The sequence below is a fragment of the Chenopodium album genome, chromosome 22 (genome assembly GCF_948465745.1).
Source record: "Chenopodium album chromosome 22, dcCheAlbu1.1, whole genome shotgun sequence".
In the NCBI taxonomy this organism is placed as follows: domain Eukaryota; kingdom Viridiplantae; phylum Streptophyta; class Magnoliopsida; order Caryophyllales; family Amaranthaceae; genus Chenopodium; species Chenopodium album.
In genome coordinates, this window is record NC_137855.1 from 1,017,403 (window position 1) to 1,038,234 (window position 20,832).

A 20,832-nucleotide genomic window follows, 5' to 3' on the forward strand; every position below is an offset into this window, starting at 1 on the left:
GTAAATTGATCGTATTAAGTCAAATTGGATGGTTCCACCCACCCAATTGGACTCCCGGAGGGTGTGTTAGGGACCATGGTAAAAATCTCGGCAATTTAGGGACCATGGTAAACATCTCGGCAATTTTTATTTCCGGGCGAAAAAAGTTCAAAAAATTCCAAAATTAAAGGATATTATCCACAATTTTTGAGGAATTTTTGAGATATTCTAGAGGTTTCTGGTGAACACTTGGTAACAGACAGTTATAAATAGGTAAGGAAGTTATGATAATTCCAATTTTCCCCAATTTCATAGAGAAATAGGAGAGAGAAAATGTCATACTTGCTGTCGCACTTGCACTCAGGCTGGACCGTCAATCAGGCCGTTCTCACCGAGAAAGCGCATGTTGTCATCATTACTTACAAATTTGAATGAAAATCACTTTTTCAAATCTCAAATTCGGTCAAGTATAGAATATGAAGGCAAGCTTGATCATAGAGTAATTGGGCATAAAAGTTGAAAAAACAATTTAGGGAGAAGTAAAGTTTTACTCCCTCCATTTTAATATACAAAAGACAAAGGTATTATTTCAAATTTGTTTGTAATGGTTGTGTCGCTTCTTTTTCAAACTTGCTTGAAGAAATGTAACTATTAAACATATACAAAAGTGTCATTAAAAAAGCCTTAAATATTAACTTTGCAATTTAATTGCTACTATTATTATTTGTTGTATATATGGGTTAGTGACTATGGTGAGTGCACAACAAAAGCAGATTACAGTGCTAGAGATTGAGAAATAAGAAAATATCAAGACAAGATAAATTCTATTGTAAAATTTGTAATGGAAACACAATATTCTATAGACAAACTTTTAAATAAAACGGATGTTAGTAAATTACTGAACATCCGTTATAAAAGTGACAATAAAATGTGCAAAAGTTACACTAAAACGCACAAAAGTTACACTAAAACGCACAAAAGTTACCCTGACATATATAAGAGTTATTTATACTTCATTGATAATTTGACGAAAGTGACACTAAATTTGACAAAAGTGACACTAAATCTGACAAAAGTGTACCCGATGTACAGTAAATTACTGAAAACCGGGTGTATACAAAAGTTTTCCTATTTTATTTCGAAAAAATCATTAAAAAAAAACCCACGAACTGCCTATAGACATGGCTTATTGTGTGTTGTCTTGAATGTCCATGACTCATATTTATAGTTGTGAATGTAGCTTGGAACAAATGGGCGAAAGATTCTAGAAATTCCTTCACCATTCTTGTATCCATGATGTTTTAGAAAATTCACGAACCATATTTCTAGATATTTCAAATGTCAAGAAATTCTCTATATCATTTTAGTGGCTTGCATTATACGAGCTATTAGAAAAATCTAGAAAATTGAGGAACATTACAAACCATATTACATGTATCCGAAAGTTTGTTAAATTCGGGTGTGAGTATATGTAGCTTGAGCCGGAATGCCTTGGAGGGTCGGATACCGGATGTTTTAGGGTCGAGGTCATATTTTATGGTTCTGGATTTGTCTCATAACCGGTTTAGTGGGCCAATACCCAAGTCCATATCCTCAGCCTCATATATTGGGCATTTGGACTTGAGTCATAACCAACTTTGTGGGCCCATACCAGCAGGAGCTCCATATGATCACCTTGAAGCGTCATCGTTTGAGTGTAAAAAATGTCTCAAGCTATTAAGTACTAACTTATCTTGGGCTTATCCTTAAAAATTTACTCTTAAGCATATGTTTATTTGAATTTATCCGTGGTAACATCTCAAAATCTTATACCAAGGGTATTATTATTAGAATCTTTGTAAGAAATTATTGTTATTATTATAGGAATTCTCTAAATCATTATAGTGGATTGCATGATACAGATTATAAAAAATCTAGATAAATGAAGAGCAATACCAACCATCCTACATGTATTTAGAAGCTTGACATAAACTAATACTCTGTCAAAATAAGAGCAGTAAATTTGAAGCACACCCAACAATAATGTTGAAGAAATGATAGCAACATAAACAAAAGGTGTAATTAAGGCGTTGAATTTTGACTTTGCTATTTAATTGCTAATTTTTATTGCTAATTTTTTTATTCTTTGAATTACAAAAACACTACATTGTTATGTTGAAATAAACGTTATAATATTCGTCTCTCATTTCCAATAATGGTTCAAGAATATAGCTCCTCTTCAACCCTTTTGCTACAAAGCTGATAGGGCTATACTTCTTGAGACCATCATTCCACGTGAAACTCACTGCTTCCTTAAATGAAAGATCTGAATTCTTAACATTGCAATTTAACTTCAAACTTAGATCAAATTTGGAGCTACTATCACCATGAACAAAGCAACCTTCTTTGGTCTTCAAAGATATCGTTCCATCTCTGCCATTCAACCCCTTAACAATCAAAAATTCGGCAGATTGCTTATTGTAAGTTGCACCTCTAATAGTGAGTACTTTGCCCGCCCCTTGGTGAGCAACCACAAAGCCGGGAAGATCAAAAGGTTCTAACATGACCACTTTACCAATAAGACTCATTGATCCCACACTTTTTATTTGACTTTCAGATGGATCTGTCAAAATGATTCTAAATGTAGATTGAACGTAAGAATCATTCATAGCTTGAGGAGATCCTAGCATTGTCAATGCTTGATCATGCTTCGAGATAAAGAATGTCGTGTTTTCATTCTCTTTAACGAAAGAAACCAGATGGGAATTATAGTCTGCCGGAATAGGAGTTATCCAGTCTGAAATAGATTTCACTGATCCTGTTTGAATGTCAAAGTCACCATTTGATAGACCCACCAGCAAGTATGGTCCATATAAAATTGCTTGAAGTGAGGCAAACTCAGGACGATTATCTGAAATGTCATGGAAAATTATTAGTCAAAACAATACTTATCCATTTCCTTTGATATGTGAATATGCATAAGAATTGGGTCGGTTTTCAGACTTAGAATCTAGTTTTGATCAGTATTATGTATAAATCCGGCTTAAAACAAAGTCTCATATTTTCACCTCTAATTATTATTCAAAAGTACGAAAGATATGGTTTTGTAGGACGGAAAAAAATATTGTAAATGCAGAAAGATGGCGCATGTCATAAGCTTAATTATAGGTATAGAATTACCTTTAAGAAACTCTGTTCTAAGTACTAGCGGAAACTCCAGTGTAATTTCATCGCCATTGACCCAACTCTTAGATATGTTTAGAAAACTACCTGGCAAACATAAGAAAACATTTGAGCAGGAAATAAAAAGTTTTCTTTGATGTACTCCATTAAAAAGTCAGATTCCCCTTTCTTTGATGTAATTCATGATATTGTTGATTTTGCATTATCTAATATAATGATCAGTAATGATAAAGGGTATAACATATTTAGACCTGGACTTGGCAAAGGCAAATTGTTTCCATTGAGTGAGGCTTTTGAACCACTCGAAGATGTCCATGAAGGTATCCGCAAATTTAGAGTAGCTGTCTTTGAAGCCTGAATAATAATGGAATCTGAATTAGAATGTCTTTCGGAGCTCTAAGAAGTTGATACTTGATACGGAGTACAGCATAGTGTTGAATTGATTTATTTTTTTCAGAGTATGATTATACCTTTTTTGCAGAAACTGTGAGTTTTATTCTGAGGGTTTGATTTAAGGAAGTAACTTCATCAACAACTTGGGTTAGGGAGATTTCTGCAGCAGTCCAATTGAGTGAGCTAGGTATGTACTGAATAACATAGAGCCCGGGTACATTCGTCGTCTCCTCAAAGTATATGGAATCTCCTAACTTAGAGAATGACTCAATTCCTACACAAAAGATGAGTACAAAGAAAAGTCACATTAGTTAACCCTTTTGTACAAAATTTCACAATAAAAGCACTTTAAAAGTTCATACCTGTTCCATAGCAGCACCAGAAGGAATTGAACTGATCACCCCAACCGTGACCACTTTTTCCTTTGGAAACTCCATGTCCTAAAGGAAGCATATAGATCATGACACCGGGCTCGGTTCCTTTTTGAATACCCAGCACACCATTTGTGAGTGCTCGTTCATAGTAATCTGCATACTGATTTTGTTTGGTCCATCTAAACAGATTACGCGAAACCTAAAAATCAATTTCCCAAAGAGAATTTTAGAAAGATTAGCATTGAATTGATTAAAGCATTGAGTTGCTACTGATGTTCACAAATAGCAAAATAGCATTGTATCACACAAAGATTACCTTAAGCATATTGTAAGTTGTACAAGACTCTTCATTTTCAGTATATAAGCTGTCACCTAACCTCATTGGGTCCTGCCTGATGGTATATAAACATAAATATTTCTAATAAGAAATCACCATTTTATGATTAAGCAATTATCAAAAAAAAAAAGACAAGGGCTAGCATGTGTACCAGGCCTCACTATAAGAAGTTCCTCCTGTTGCATAACTATGGGTGGAGTTTACAACATCCAAGAAAAATGTTCCCATTTCCTGAATGATCAATAAATTATGAATATTGGAAACGAGCATTGCCAATAAATATATCATGTTATACGCTCAATGGAAAACAAACCTTCTTTATAAATACAAAAAAAAAAAAAAAAAAAAAAAAAAAAAAAAAAAAAACCTTGTATAGTTCATCACCCGTTATTTCATATCGTTTTTGTGCTCCAACAACAATCGGAATATGAGTGTTTGAATGAAAACCGGAGAGATCATCAGCCTAACACGATAGAAATCAGGGACATATTAGTGTTAGAACAAAAATAAGACAGATGTAGAGAAAACCTTTAACATATTATTTAGTACCTTCATTGCAAGTACTCCTAAAAAGCAAGGTTTATCAAATAGATGAGCCAACAGTAAATGCTTCTGATCGCCCTGTAGATAACCCCGAAAAATTAGTGAATATATGAATTATAGAACTTCACATCACAACTATAAATCTGTAATTGAGAACCCAACTTTCAATAACTAAATTAGCTTATCTTTCTTAGTTATGCTATATGTTACAAATAATCATACTCTTCGGATTTTTTAAACACAAGATTTGATTACAGTAATAACTTGTGCAAAATAAATCATAAACAACCACCAACCGTGACAATGTATAGCTGGTAAAGGACATCATTCATGCCACCGGTTTCCTCATTTTGTGCTGCATAGTGTCGGTCGATAGTGTATTGCTTAACTACATTCTGAACACGAATGTAAAAGTAATTGGCCATCGATGTAACCATCTGTAGAGCTTGAGTGTTATTAGCAAAGTTGTACTGATCCAAGAGGCCTACCATAATCTGTCAATAATTCAAACGGGATTAAATGAATGAATTAAGTGTTGTCATCTAAGAGGCCTGCCATAATCTGTCATTAATCAAACAGGATTAAATGAATGAATTTATGTATGTAGACTAACACACTCGTACCTTGTGAATAGTGTAGTATGGTGCCCAAACAGCTTCCATAGCTTCAAATCTGTCAAAGAATTCATCTGGAAATGCCGAAAGGTACCCTGTTTTCATCGCATCCTGACACTCCTTAAGGGCAGACACCAAGGCACTCATCTTTGCTCTAAGAGTCTCATTATGAGTGCTTGCCCACATGTGTGCAGTTGCACTCAAGTAATGCCCTTCACCATGAATTGCAAAAATTCAGATTTATTAACTCCTTTTTAATCCATTTACAATAAATCTGAATCAAACTAGCATATGATTGGTAATTATCATTAGTAATTATCATTAGTATATATGATTGGTAACGAAATTAGCATTAATATCATAACAACATTTAAGCATGTAGTCTTGAATCAAACTATTTCATCATCACACATTATTCACACTATTATAAGCTCATTTACACACATTGCTATTACTAATTTCGGAAAATTAAAGGTAACATAACTTTTATGGACATTCATCCTATTTAAACTTACATCATTATTAATATGAACTTGCATAATTAACAATAATGACATGAATTTTCAATCAGCAACCTTCATAATTGTTAAATTCTTCCATCTCGGAAATGTGACATAACTTTTATGGACATTCTTAACATAAACATGACGATCAATTCCGTACCCAAAAATAAATAAAAAAAAAAAAAAAATTAAAAAAAAACAAAACAAAACATGATAATATAATTAATTAATTACTTAAACTGTCAAACATACACATTCATCACTCAAATGTTGGCAAATCGAATCATTGTTATCATTAATGACTCTACCAGTTTAGTAAAAACAACTCATCATACATAATTAATAACAAATTCCAAATATTATTAAATAAAAAATAAAATTAATAACAGATTCCAAATATTATTAAAAAAAAAATAGATGAAGATTATATGAAATCGTGAACTTACCTACAAAATGGCCTCGAAGCTCGATAGTTGGCGCTTCCCAACCACCATAAGGAGTTCCTGGTGTAGGCAAACCAGCAGTTTTTCTAAAGCTCCAAGCCAAGCTATCAACATTCAACAACAACAAATACTCTAAATTTGTTTGTTGTGCTCTCCCATGAAATGATTGAGGGTTTAATCTCACATTATGAAGCGAAATTTCGTTAAGAAAATTACCCTTTAAATTGTGTTTAGAGTACTTAATTTTCTTATACAAAACATTCCAACTAAATTCATCTTCTTGCTTCAATAGTAATTTCCTAGGAATCATATTAGACCACGCAACTTCATCAGTTGGGGTTAAATGATTATGATCATGATCATGAACATGAGACGTAATTTCTTTCTTCCAAGTCTCGTTTTTTGAAGTTAAAAATTCATATCTCAAGGTTTTTGTTGGAATTTCGGTAATTGAATTACCGCAGTACTTCATATAGCTAACACAAAACCCAGGTAACAAAATCAAGAAACATGCTAATAAAACATGATTTTTTAACCAAAAACCCATTTTTTTTTTTCGATCAAAAATCACAGAACAGGGGTATAATTAAATAAAAATGAAGAAACTAAGATGTTTATTTATATAAACAAAATTTGAAGTTTACTTAAATTGCAACAAAATAAAACGACAAATTCAAGCCAAAATCCAAAGAACAGTCACCCAATTGGGACAATTGCAGTCCCGTGAAAGCTAAGAATGGTTTCTTGTGAAGAATTTAACCAAAAAAATTTCAAAAAAATAAAATTTACCGTAAAAAAGAGCAAGTGGGTGTATAGAAGACAGAGAAAAAGGAATCACAGGATAAATGTTGCTTTTTGGGTGGGATATTCTTGACAAATCAAGTAATTTTTCAGTAGAATGTTACAATACATTTACATTGGTATTTATAAGAGTATAGTAATATATGGATATGAAGCATTATTTAATCCAACTAATTACAGTCTAGTTATTAGTTAATTAATCTTATCCTCTTATCTAATTTACTGATGAGACTATGATGACATAAAATAAAGAAGGTTAATCATATCCATAAAAAAAATAAAAATATTAAACTACCAAAGTACTAAAACAATTCATGAAATCTTTAAAATGTTTTTATTCTACTTCTGAAAGTATATTTATCCTAAAGATAGAAAGAGTACAACTTATTTTAATGGATAAATACATAAATTTTTTATTGATATTATTTTATCTCATTTGCTGGTAATTCTTTCTGTGTAAGCTAATTAATTTACATTGATTTAAATTTTAAATATAATCCACATCATCTTAGTTATTGGGATTAGTTAAAAAGATCATATTTTTATCCTAATCGATAGAAATTTAATTTTATTGTACAATATACTTTTAATTATTATTTGTTTTTAGAACAAAATACTTTTAATTACTTTAATTACTTCAATACACTACTCGTAGGTCGTATATGTGGATGCTATTGTATCCCTCTTCTAGTATTATTGTATAGTTCGTTGTGTCTCTTCCCTCAATCATGCACCACTAACGTTGACATCCTAGAAATATCACAATCTTGTTCTCTCTTTGCTTGAAAGAAATGGTTTCTTAAATTCTTATCTAGTGTCAAGTTTTACTTTTAAATGGACACATAACCTTAAACATGGGAATGAAAATAGGATAGTACAATATAACCCTTGAAAAGGATGTCTATATGTATGTGTATTCGTTGAATGCTCATATGTATGTGTATTCGTTGAATGCTCATGCCCATAATCAATATTTATAGTTGAAGATAGAGCTTGAAAGAAATGGTCTGAAGATTCCTGAAATTCCTCCATCATTCTTGTATCTATAATATTCTAAAATGCTCACGAGCCATGTATTCTAGTTGTTTCCAATGTATGTCAATAATTCTCTACAAAACCTTAGCTTGTTTTTCTCGAAAACTTCTAAATGTACACAAATACTCCATCAAAATAATCAGCCTATTAAATTTGAGTCACACCCATCCGTTAATACGGAGTAATAATATCTCAATTAATAATTAAGCTATTTATATAAAATATTCCGCAAACAAGGAGTATGATTATTTAGCTTTAACCAAATAATGAGCTCTATAAAAAGGTTGATACATTAACAATTTAAACTCTTCGTCAAAAGTGATTAAATTTTAACGTACTAATGCAATAAAATATTAGAATATACTAAAATTGATCATTAGGCAGCATAATACAAATACATCTTTAAAAATGGTACGGAGTAGTCAAAAGCAGCAATGACTAAAGCTTTTTATTTATTTATTTATATATATATATATATTTTTTGTCTCTTTTTGTTGTTTGAACCTAAAACAAAGATCCCAATTTCTAAAAATAACAGCAGTCCCAAGAAAAAAAATGGAAACACAAATATGTGACAAAAGATGAGCTTAATCAGGGAAGTTCTAATTCTTCTAAGCATTTTACAAGCCAATGTACATGACATGGGAAGAAAGATAGTACTCGTATGTTGAAAGACCACGCATAACATAATTTTATACTTTTTTGGTTCAAAATTAGTTGTTATATTATCTCAACAGTATTTAAAAAAAAAAAAAAAAAAAAAAAAAAAAAAATCACTCTTAGAAGAATAATGTAAGTTCATCACGTTTTAAATTAATTGAATTTCTTTGGTACGTAGCTAAACAAATTAGAAGACGGTAGAGAAACAATGTCTTTTGACGTCAAATAAATTCTACTCGTAATTGATCATGGTTTTAAACAGATTTTGATAATAAAGCCGTTGTGAAATTCCGTGATATTAAAAACAAAGCTCAATCTAAACAAATCTATACAAGAATACAATAGATTCTTAAGATGACACAATCATACAATAGTTTCCAGATTTACTAAGAGCAAGTTGTCACTACATCATTAACATGCATGTTGCTTTTCCCCAAAGTGATTAAACGACATACAATAGGGTTGAAAAGAGTGTTACAAGCAAGAATTGAACTTACTTGCATGTAAACATGTGACCATTTTTTCAACAACAACTCATTTTGATAATATTGTCAAGATAATCAAGTAACTATTTGGCAGTTTTTCTTAAAAAAAAAATTAGCTCTATTTGGCAATTTTCTCACCAAACATCTATCTAGGACTTTGTTGCTCCATTGTCTAAGATGTCTTGTGCCAAAATATTCACAGCTATGCCTATTTGTTGTACATATTAATGTGTGGGGAGTGCATTACCGTATGTAACATATATCGATCAAATAGAATAACAACAATTTTTGTAATATAAGAGAGTGTGTGTATTGGAGCCTTTGGAGGGATTGAATTGGACTTTGCAATTTATTCCAAATTTAAATTTGTACTTTATTCAACTACGAAATAATCAATGTACGATTTGATACATAATTCTTTGATTTTATTATGTTAAATGTTGTTAGGTTAGTAACATAAACTCCCTACTATTTACTAAATATTGTGATGTTGTATCTAAAAAAATCTTGTAAAATATCGAGTGAGGTAGAAATATCTAGAAACATGTAATATTAGACAAGTGTAGAAAAATCCAGACTCTAAAGAGTAGGGAACAACCACTATAAATATATATGTTGTATGTGCAAGGGTTAGGAGGTGAGCCAAACAAAGGTGTCTGCCAAGAAAGTGAAAGACATGAACTCTCACAAACATATTTGTACAATTTATATGAAATTTGTGAAATCATAAAATTGTTATATAATATTCGAGTCCATTAAACTTAGCATGTGTATACGGTCAAATTATATCAGTTATTTAGATTTAGATGGAGTAATTTTAATCGTAGTTCAAATTAATTTGATGTAAGAGCAAGATTAGCGTCGTCTTATCTTAAGATTTTAATCCATTCCCACCTCAACTTTTTAGATTAAATTTAATTTTTTTTTCTAATTTATAATTATGTTAAGACTCGTTAAGACTCGATAAAATTTATCTCTTCAATCGATCAGTCTCATTTTTTTTACATAGTGTTAAATTGAGTCTGAAGTTGAGTCTTGAATTTTCAATACTCCATTTCAGATTATATTAAGACCAAACTTCATAAATGCTTAAAATAATAAAGTCTCGTCTTACGATCGTAAAATTAGAATATGATGATATCATCTAAAATCTTAAGACCTAGGACTAATCTTGCTCTAATTGTCGCCAACCCAACCATTAACAATTAATATTTCTTTGAGAGAGTTCAAATTCAATCAAGAATCTACTAAATCCCAAATTCTAAATAGACAATATAGTATTCACATGTGATGAGCAAGGGCCAACCCTATCTATCTATAGTACGAATAAAAGGTTGTTTTTTTTTTTTTTTTTTTTTTTTACACCTACCATTTTTTATAGGGAAGTTATATCCTATTATTAAGCTCTATGATTATCCATTGTTACACCTAATAATATTTTTTTATTAAAATGTAGATAAATTTCATAAAATAAAAGGAGAACTGTGTGTATAGATTTCTTATATCGTACCCAAAATATGATTGTGTCTCCCAACTTATAAACAAATTTAACCTTGTGATGATTACTTTACAAAACTTATGTAATCAAGATAATCAAGTAACTAACCAAATGTGGCATTAATTTGGGCTGGGCCACACTGTACCAACTTTTCAACGCTATACACCGAGAATTGTTGAGCCTAGATTTGGGTCATGACTCATTAAAAAAGGTTTGGCCTAACATATTTGTAGGTTATCCATGCTAACAGCCTAGTAAGCCTACTTAGCATTTTAGAGAAAATAAATTATGCGGACCCATATTATTAACCTTTATTTGAATTTATTAAAGTGAACAAAATAGGATCATAAATTTCATAACCATTTACTTCTTCCCGAATTTAAGGGCTGTTCACATTTACTTAATTTCATTTCAGTTCTGTTCAACTCTAATATGTTCAGTTCAGTTCAGTTCAGCTTCAATCAGTTCAGTTCAATTCAATTCAGTTCAGTTAAGCTTCTAATTTCCCTCACTCATAAAATATTCATTTCAGCTCAGTTCAGTTCAGCTCCAATCAGTTCAGTTCAGTTCAACTCCAATAGGCCCTAAGTGATATTGGGATCAAATTTCATCACTCGCCCATTTAGAACGTTAAATACAAAGTACAAGAATAAGTTAGGTTATTATCTAGCTAACTAATTGCTACTAATTGTTAAGATTAAGGAACCTAACTATACAAAAGATTCCTTCTGATTGCTAAGAATAAGAAACCAAAATATATCCTAACCATAAATACAAATATACACTCTAAATTGAATATATTCAAAATGTATTATTTAAAAGCATAATATATTTTAATATAATGTAACACACCCTTGTAGGCGTGTAGCTCTCCGAACACCATTAAAAAAAATAATAAAAAATTGAACACTGTCAATCAGCGATTTAGTGAACATCAAGAAATTCTCTGTAATATTCATAAATAAAAATATTTTAATTCAGCAATTTATTTAATAGCTGGATTGTAATTATAATGTATAAATACTTTAACTTGTTTCAAAATATTTTAATTTTCATTTTGCATGCATGTCAGTGCATAAATTCAATCATAAACATTTTGAAAATATACAGTATTAAAATGAATCTAAAAATTCCACATAATTATTATAAATCAAAATTGAAAAATATTAATCAAAATGTATATAGAGCAAAAGTTAGGGCATCTAAAGGAAAACTTTGTGCAAGAATTATAATCTAATGGTTTATCAAATAAAAATATAATTAGAGGTAGTCCCTCAAATTTCACACCCACAAATTCATATGATCTGTGTGGTACACAAGCTATGATTGGATACATATCTTTATCAATAACAAAAACAATGACACATAGATTTAACAAAATAAAAATGTAGGTCCAACTAGCTTTAAAACTAACCAATAACATATGATCTCTTATCTCTTATATCCTATCTCTTTATCCAACACATATTTTGTATTCTCTGCCACCAAAATAACTGTCATATTACAGAAACTTGGATACCCTGAATTTCAGACAAAGTGAGAAAGAGAGTTTGGAGCAAAAATGGCAGCTTCATTACAAGCATCAACAACCTTCTTACAACAACCCAACAAAGTAGTTTCTTCAAGAAACACCCTTCAACTTAGGTCTACTCAAAATGTTTGTAAGGCTTTTGGTGTAGATTCTGGTGCTGGTAGAGTTTCTCTTTCTCTTCAGTCTGATCTTAAGGAGTTGGCTAACAAGTGTGTTGATGCTACCAAGCTTGCTGGCCTCGCTCTCGCCACCTCGGCTCTCATCGCATCGGTATACCGCCTTTTTCTTATTCCTATTTGATTTGTTAGTGTGTTAGCATTATAGATTGATGATTCTGCAGGGACTTATAAGTTTAAGGTTATGTTTTTGCACTTTGTTAATTGTGTATGTTATGCTAGGTTCAAGGATTTATGTTAAATAGATTGTAATGGTGATAAATTTGGTTATTATGCTTTTATAGCTAGTAATTTCTTGAGAAAAAGTGTTGAGGAAACTTTATTGTAGTATAATCTGACTCAGAACATGTGAATTTATGAGGGAAAGTCAAGAAATTTGTTGTTTTAATCATATAATTCTAAAGAATAATGTGTCAAAACTCAAAAGTTTCTAATTAAATAAATCAAGTGATGTATGCTGTTTAGTACTACAGAAGGTAAACTAGTTGATCTACTCAACTTGTTAAAAATTGTCAAATTACTTGTTGAAGCATTTGTTCTGTAAACACACTGGTAGATTGTGCTGCAGATACGAGGGGGCGTTCACCCCGGTTTTATAAGTCCCATACACGAATGTAACGTTCTGCACCTGCAAGGCCAGGACGTGCAGTCGTGCACTATGCCTCACTAATGTAGAACAACATATAAATGATCAAATCGAATTTAAAATCACCTCAAGATAGCAGGTTATATAATTTTGCTCTTCTATTTGATTAGTACAACATATTAAGATAGCAAGAATGTATTTACATTACAGTTCATTATCTATATTGTTTGATCATTAGACAAGTTCAGGTATAAACCGTATAATCATGAGTCTGTTCGATTATTGTCAGACAACTGTAAGACAGAAAATAAAGATAGTATGGCACATAGAAATGTATAGAGCCTTGAAATTGAATACTTCACCACATTTGTTCTGAATATAAGGGCAGTCCTATTTTATACTTATAAAAAAATGTTAACAGACTATATTGGCTTTGAAGTCTCAGCATTTTTCTTAGATTATGCAAAGAAAGTGACTGTTTTTGTGTTATGTTTCAGGGGGCTAATGCCGAGGGAGCGAAGAGATTGACCTATGATGAGATCCAGAGCAAGACATACCTCGAAGTCAAAGGAACCGGAACAGCCAACCAATGCCCAACCATTGCAGGTGGAGTTGACTCCTTTGCCTTCAAGCCAGGCAAGTACACTGCCAAGAAATTCTGCCTCGAGCCAACTAAATTCGCTGTCAAGGCCGAAGGCATCAGCAAGAACGCCCCACCAGACTTCCAAAACACCAAGCTCATGACCCGTCTAACCTACACCCTTGATGAGATTGAGGGACCCTTTGAGGTTGCACCTGATGGCACAGTTAAGTTCGAGGAGAAAGATGGCATTGACTACGCTGCAGTCACAGTCCAGCTTCCTGGTGGTGAACGCGTACCATTCCTCTTCACTATCAAGCAACTCGTTGCCTCAGGAAAACCTGAGGCATTTACTGGAGAGTTCTTAGTCCCATCATACAGAGGATCATCCTTCCTAGACCCAAAGGGCAGGGGTGGATCCACAGGATATGACAACGCCGTGGCATTGCCTGCAGGAGGAAGAGGAGACGAAGAAGAGCTCCAAAAGGAAAACATCAAGAACACTGCTTCATCAAAAGGAACCATTACCTTGAGTGTGACTTCGAGCAAGCCCGAGACCGGTGAGGTTATCGGAGTGTTCCAGAGTCTGCAGCCATCAGACACTGATTTGGGAGCTAAGGTTCCCAAGGATGTGAAGATTGAGGGAGTTTGGTATGCACAACTTGAGCAATAGATTGCAGGGTAATTTCTGTATGATTATTGAGCTCTTTTTGTTGTAAGTTTGTAAGGGATTTCTATGACTTCTATTATATTAAGGAGAAACTTATAACCCTGCTTCTTGTATATTATCAGTTCTTTGTAGATTTCATGTCTAAAAAATTTCATGTCTCATATTGAAATTTATATCAACAATAAATTGTTTGTGCTATTTGACTTTAAATCTGCATAACCAACAATCGGTCTACTATGTAACCTTTTATAACTTAACCGTGACATCCCTGATAGGGATCAAACCAATAACCTCGAGATTATAAGGTGAATGTCTCACCAACTACACCGAGTAATACTTGGAATCTTGGACGAATATCTTAACATTGTTATTGTAGTATAAGAAATAAGAGTTTATGGTATCCTAAATCATCAAAGAAGACATGCACTTCAATAGTTCAATTAGACAATTATAGGTAAAAAATATTTCAAAGATGGATAACCCAATGAAGGGTTCCTGAAACCTTAGTAGGATTGATAGGTGTGTCGCGTACCTAACAAAAATAACCTAACAAGACCACTACTATGTAGACGGGCAAGTAAGGGTCGGATCCCAAGAGACTATGGTTCAACTAATTAAATAGACTCAAATAAATACTAAGCGAGTAACCAATCAATATCGATAGATCAAAACTAGAACAATATTAACTAATAAGCAATAAATAATGATAATATGAAATTATTCAAGAACTAAAAACATCTAAGATTAAGTATCCCCACTAATATGAATCAACGCAATAGAACAATCCCTTTCCCTCGATTAAATCAATAAATATTCCACAGGACAGATGCTCCCTAAAACAATACTAAGAGTTTCTTTCGATCAACTAATAGCTTCCCTAACATGCAATCATACCTATTTTCATGGAATCATACATATTAAAGACATTGAGAACGGCATCCTATAAGTCCTAGCAAGAACAATTAGCTATTTTCATGCATAAAAGCTCTAAAAGATTAAATACATAGAGAAAATATGATGAAAACACATGAATATAACACATAAAAATGAGTACATAAACGTGTTATCAAGGATCCCATTAGAATCATCTCTTGGAGCTTGACTACCAAATACCAATACATAATTTCGAAATAAGCACATATTTAACCAAACTCATTCTCGGGGCTTCATAAGTCTATTGGTAGACTTGTTATAGTACCAAAATAATTTATATGAGTATAATTTTAGGAGACACCTCATGCATTCACTTTAATTTTGGGAGAAAATTTCAAAATTGATCTGAAAGCGTGGATTATAATCTTCAATTTTAGACATTTTTAGACCCAAACATTAAAATAGGCCAGGATGCTTCCCATAGACCACGCGAAACTCCATGAGGCCATTTGGGTGGTTGGATTCATCCACTTTGTAGTTAAACCAACAATTTAGCCAATTATGTATACTCTTTCTTCCATTATTAACTTAAAAGTCATAACAAGCCTTTATGTGACAAACTAGCTAGTGTTCACATATGGTTCCAAACATCAATGAATACTTTTGACAAAAAAAAAAAATAACGTCTTGGACACAATAGTTTAGCAATTAGCATTATTCAAGTTTAAAATAAACCTAACCCGACCTCACCAAACCCAACTTAAACACCCGAATTGACACTTCTACAAACATCTTATAAATAATTAAATAGTCTTTTGTGGATCTTGGTATACCTTTATGATTTACTTCTTTGTGATTTACACTTATGTTATTGTACTTTTGTAAAATAATTTTATGAATAAAAATTATACAGTATAAGTTATTAGTTAAACTAATTTTAGAGAAAGTATGTTTAATGTTATGAATTTTGGTCGGCCAAATAGAACACCGGCGAACTCTTTACTAGTCAAACAAATAGAGTGCTGTTTTAGTATTGTTCAGTCAAAATTACCGGGAGATATAGAGCCACTTCTTTCAAGAAACTAAGGTAAACTTAAAAAATTTATGTAATTTCTGATTTACGCAGTTTTATTTGTGTTGTGAAATTGATGTAATTTTGCTTAAAATTTGTCAGAAATTTCGAAATTCATCTTGTTTTAGTTCTGCAAATTTGAGGGGATAAAAAAATGCCATGAATTCGATTTAAGTTGAATGATCAAACCTTGTATTATAGCTGTTATTTTCAATTGCTGATTACTTAAAGTATTAAACTTTGTTCTTTGACGGTTAGGGTTTTTGCTTACATGATTAATTTCCTTCAAATTTATTGAAAGGGGTGTAATTTTAGGTTTAAATTCTAAGGTTCTGTTGTGTTTGATGCTATAATTGCAATCAGATGGTGTTCATAATTATGGGTTTTCATTGCATATACTCTAATTATAATTGCTTATATTAGGCTTACAAAAGAGAGTTCAAGATCATAGCTGTTTATGTATAATTTTAAAATTATTGGGGTTGTCACTTAAATTATGATAATTTTGTGCTTAAAGCTTACTTGTGCTACCTAAGAAGTGAAGGGTCATTGCTGAATGCACCAATTGGTATTCTTTACCCCCATAATCGAAATCTGTTCGAATTGATTCTGTTGAAATATTGGAAATTTGTATGGTCCGATTGGTTCTCCTTATGTGTAAGGTATATTTTCTCATGGTGACATTGTGACATCTTTATTCGTTTTCGTGAGATAACTGATGCGTTCATAAGACTGTTAACGACTGGCATGGAACCGTTTACCATTAACAGAGTTCACAGCTAGTGGGATGTATCCTGTATGCTTTAGAGTTTAGACTATTAGATAGTTTATGTAATCTGTGCCTGTTAGTAGTTCCATGTGTAGAGACTATTTTGGTTTCCTGTAAGTAGGAGATGAACCTCATCTTGTGGTATAGACATTGAATGTTTTTCGTTTGACATGTCGCCTGTCTTAATGATCATGGTTAGCAGAATGTTGATCAATGTTTGAGACTTTAAGTAGGATTGAGAGTAGCGTTTTTGCAACAACTCATGTGTGCAATTCTCAGTTTCTAACACACTAGTACTTCATCTTTTTATGGGCTCATGATCTTTCTGATGAAGTTGCCTCCTGATTCTTTTAATGGACTCTATAACGTCGAATTGATTGATTGTTATTTTATAAACTATGAACTGCTGGCTTTGTTACATTGCTATCCCAAATATTTGCCTGCTGCACATAACATCCAAGGGTGATATCTTATCGTATTTACTACATATTCACCTTCGCAGGAACTGCAATGATGAGTTCTGGACAGAACCAGAAGTCTAATATAGACCATTCCCTCTCATTCGAAGATGTCTCCAAGCTATTTTCTTTGCCCCTCTCTGAGGCAGCTGACATTCTTGGTGTCTCCACGAGTGTTCTAAAGAAAATATGCAATGAAAATGGTCTTGAGAGATGGCCACACCGCAAGTATCTTGCTGGAAAGAGTATTGAAGACATAAAGAAGGAAGCGGCTAGAGAGAAAAATAAAGCACTGAGAGGAGTTTCGCCAAAGAGCAATGTCACGACCCCTTCAACCACAACTTCTACCCCAGGGTCTCTTGCCAAGGATATTAAGATTCCTAAATCTACTCCTGAGATTTCAAAGTCGCAAGGTAACAATGCACAACAGAAGCAAGGAAGCAAGACTGCGGCCACTTGGCGGTCCCATCATATGCTTGCTTCTGGTTTGGCTATAGAAACCAGCACCTCATTAGATGAGTTCAAATATGGATTCCCATCAGCTGGCTTATCAGAGTGCAGTAACAGATGGTGGGGAAGTAGTGATAGTAATGATGGAATATCGAAGGATGATGATACAAAATCCAGCTCTGAAGTGAAAGACGCCTCCAAGGTACAAGTGGATGATAGTGCTAGCATTTGCGAGGAGACAACTGACAACATGGAGGAGGATTCCAAGAGTGATAAGCAAGATGAAATTTCATTATCAGCTACGAGGAAACGAGCTCTGGAGGAAGGAAAGAAGGCGCTAAACTTTAGTGTTTTAAGGAAATATGGGGCTGATAAGCTGAGAAACGAAGAGAAGATATTGCTGCGTCGATTATATCAGACAAGTTAAAATCGTTAGTTAAGGATAGTAATGAAGTAGGAAAGCTCTCTTGTAGCCATCCAAGGTATGTATTGGAACTTTCTTTTGTTTGTCACTCATTGTAACCTGTTTTAGAATTTCAAAACTTGGCATTCTGTATGCAAGTTCTTGTAGGCCTTTAAGAAATTGTGATTCGGAATTTTATGAACCACTGATACAACTCACTGGCAAACTCATAAGAGAGTGCTTGTCCTTTAGAATGTGAATTCTTATGTTGCACGAAAACGGAAAGAGAGAACAAAAATGTAGCTACTAGGAAGCAGAAGGGAACTTCGGTAGTGCAAAAGTTGAAGTGTTGAATCGATAATTTTGCCAAGGAGTTAAATTGGTTGTGAAAGTGCTTGTATAAGGAAATGGAAAGTAAGGGTGCCAATTAGTTAGGGCCTCGGCTCATCATACGTTTGGTACTCTACCCAATTACCCCTATCACCAGCCCAATTGTTTCAGCTTCTCATTTATAACAAGTGTGTCAAATTCCATTTTTATCATTTTGTGTCTCTTTTTTTTTTTTTTTTTTAAAAAAAAAAAAAAAAAAAAAAAAAAACTTATGATTTATACTTCCTCCATCTCAAATTAGATGACACGTTTTGACTCATGCACTATTGTAAATTCTACTTTGATCAATTTTTGTGATTTATATATAGGAAAAAACACGTGAAATCTTTTTCCTCTTTATTTGTATTTTCAAAATCTCAATTTTTTGTAATTCTTACTTACAGATATTTACAGTTAAATTTATGCATCAAGATACGTGATAAAAGAACAGCCATCTAATTTTAAAGGGGGAAATAATAATTATAGATGGAGTGCCCAATTGAATCACCATTTAGTTGAGCTTATTAAGAATTATGTCACATTATTGCAAACCAACAAAGCAAAGGACCACCATAACCCAAAAAAAAAAAAAAAATTGAAGGGTTTGTAATTTGTATGCATAAATGTACGAAGTATAATATATTGCTGACAAATGTATATAGTTGTTGATGACAATTTCTGACACTAATACTGTTTCTTGTTTAAAGTTTATACCATGGCCTTGTTTGGCAATTGGCTGTTGGCTGTCGGCTGGTTTGATTAGCTGGTTTGACTGGCTGTTTGTATTGACTTTTTTGTTGGCTGTTTGACTTTTTATTAGTCTGTAAACATGTTTGGTAAAATTGGCTGTTGAATGTTATTAGTAACTTAGAAAGCCAAAAGCCAAAAGCCAAAAGCTACTCCAAGTAGCTTTTTCATTTTGGCTTAAAAGCCAGCTTTTCAGCTAGCTGAAAAAGCCATTTACCAAACACGAATTTTGGATGTTTGACCAAATGAAAAAGCCAAAAGCCAATCAAAAAGCCAATGAAAAGCCATTTACCAAACAAGGCCCAATGTAATTAAGAAAAATATAGCAAAGCTAATTAATAAAACAGCTAGACAATAGTACTAAGATGTCCCAGCTTTTTAAAATTGGACCTACTCATACACTGTTATTTTAACCAAGCTTATTGTTCTCATAATTTCATGTAAACAAACATTACTTACTTTGAAACAGATTAAAGTCTAATATTTTAATCTTAATCCTATTTTTTTGCCTAGCTTATCACAGACAATTGTACAAAATGATAAGGTTATAAATGGCCGAAAGTGACCTTACATATATAAGTAAACAAAAATAAAAACAGTAAAAATGGGCCACAAATTATAGTTTAGTTATGACATGCATGGTGTAACAGGAGTTGAACTATATAGTGGCTTATCTCCAAGTTTACACTTGTATATCATGTGTTCATAACTTCAAAACTCAAAATGGTCCCTCATATATTTTACTTGATGATGTTCAAGATGGATACGTAGTTTCTTTGTGTAACAATTGTATTTATAAGTTACGAACTTACGATCATAAGTTAATAATAACCTACCTGATCAAAGATTATACGAAGTATTTCATATTGTGCTACAAGTACATTAACTATAACATTGTAATATACTCATATAGTCATATTAGTCTATGTTATTGTTTAAAGTTTAAGTAATGTGGGTCGGAAATTAAGATAACATGTAGTGGAAAATAAGTTGAAAATTTTATTAGTTTTTGTGATTGAGTTAAAATGTCACACATTAACACTTAGGTTCTAGTCTCAATAACCTTTTTGAACTCAAACTTCAATCATATATTCTTATAAGTAGAGGTGTCAATTCGGATGATCGGATAAGGTCAGATGAGGTCGAGTTGGGTCAATTTTTAAAGTTGAGTCATACTAAATTATTATGTTCATGCGAGTCCAAATCTGAATCGGATATTTTTCTGGTCGGTTGCGGATCGGATCGGGTGTGCTTATGACACCTCTACTGCTTATAAGTAGTAACAGCCGACCTATTACCAAAATTTGTAATGTGCAAGTTA

The 20,832-nt window shown here is 32.5% G+C and overlaps 3 protein-coding genes across 3 annotated transcripts; 2 read left to right on the plus strand and 1 right to left on the minus strand.

The window, feature by feature from the left end:
* Positions 1 to 2,053: 2,053 nt before the first annotated feature.
* On the minus strand, positions 2,054 to 7,137 carry LOC145604871 (uncharacterized). Its single transcript, XM_081660853.1, has 12 exons — positions 6,352 to 7,137; positions 5,412 to 5,614; positions 5,085 to 5,282; positions 4,795 to 4,866; positions 4,613 to 4,708; positions 4,397 to 4,476; positions 4,225 to 4,300; positions 3,897 to 4,107; positions 3,612 to 3,808; positions 3,393 to 3,495; positions 3,139 to 3,228; positions 2,054 to 2,869 (listed from the first exon to the last, which is right to left on the minus strand). The coding sequence occupies exons 1-12, from the start codon at positions 6,893 to 6,895 to the stop codon at positions 2,121 to 2,123; spliced, it is 2,619 nt and encodes an 872-aa protein (XP_081516979.1). The 5' UTR covers positions 6,896 to 7,137; the 3' UTR covers positions 2,054 to 2,120.
* A 5,170-nt stretch (positions 7,138 to 12,307) lies between these two features.
* On the plus strand, positions 12,308 to 14,483 carry LOC145605200 (oxygen-evolving enhancer protein 1, chloroplastic). Its single transcript, XM_081661238.1, has 2 exons — positions 12,308 to 12,628; positions 13,618 to 14,483. Exons 1-2 carry the CDS (start codon positions 12,389 to 12,391, stop codon positions 14,371 to 14,373), a joined length of 996 nt encoding a protein of 331 aa, XP_081517364.1. The 5' UTR covers positions 12,308 to 12,388; the 3' UTR covers positions 14,374 to 14,483.
* A 1,710-nt stretch (positions 14,484 to 16,193) lies between these two features.
* On the plus strand, positions 16,194 to 18,862 carry LOC145605914 (uncharacterized). Its single transcript, XM_081661976.1, has 2 exons — positions 16,194 to 16,330; positions 17,587 to 18,862. The coding sequence occupies exon 2, from the start codon at positions 17,595 to 17,597 to the stop codon at positions 18,417 to 18,419; it is 825 nt and encodes a 274-aa protein (XP_081518102.1). The 5' UTR covers positions 16,194 to 16,330; positions 17,587 to 17,594; the 3' UTR covers positions 18,420 to 18,862.
* Positions 18,863 to 20,832: the final 1,970 nt, after the last annotated feature.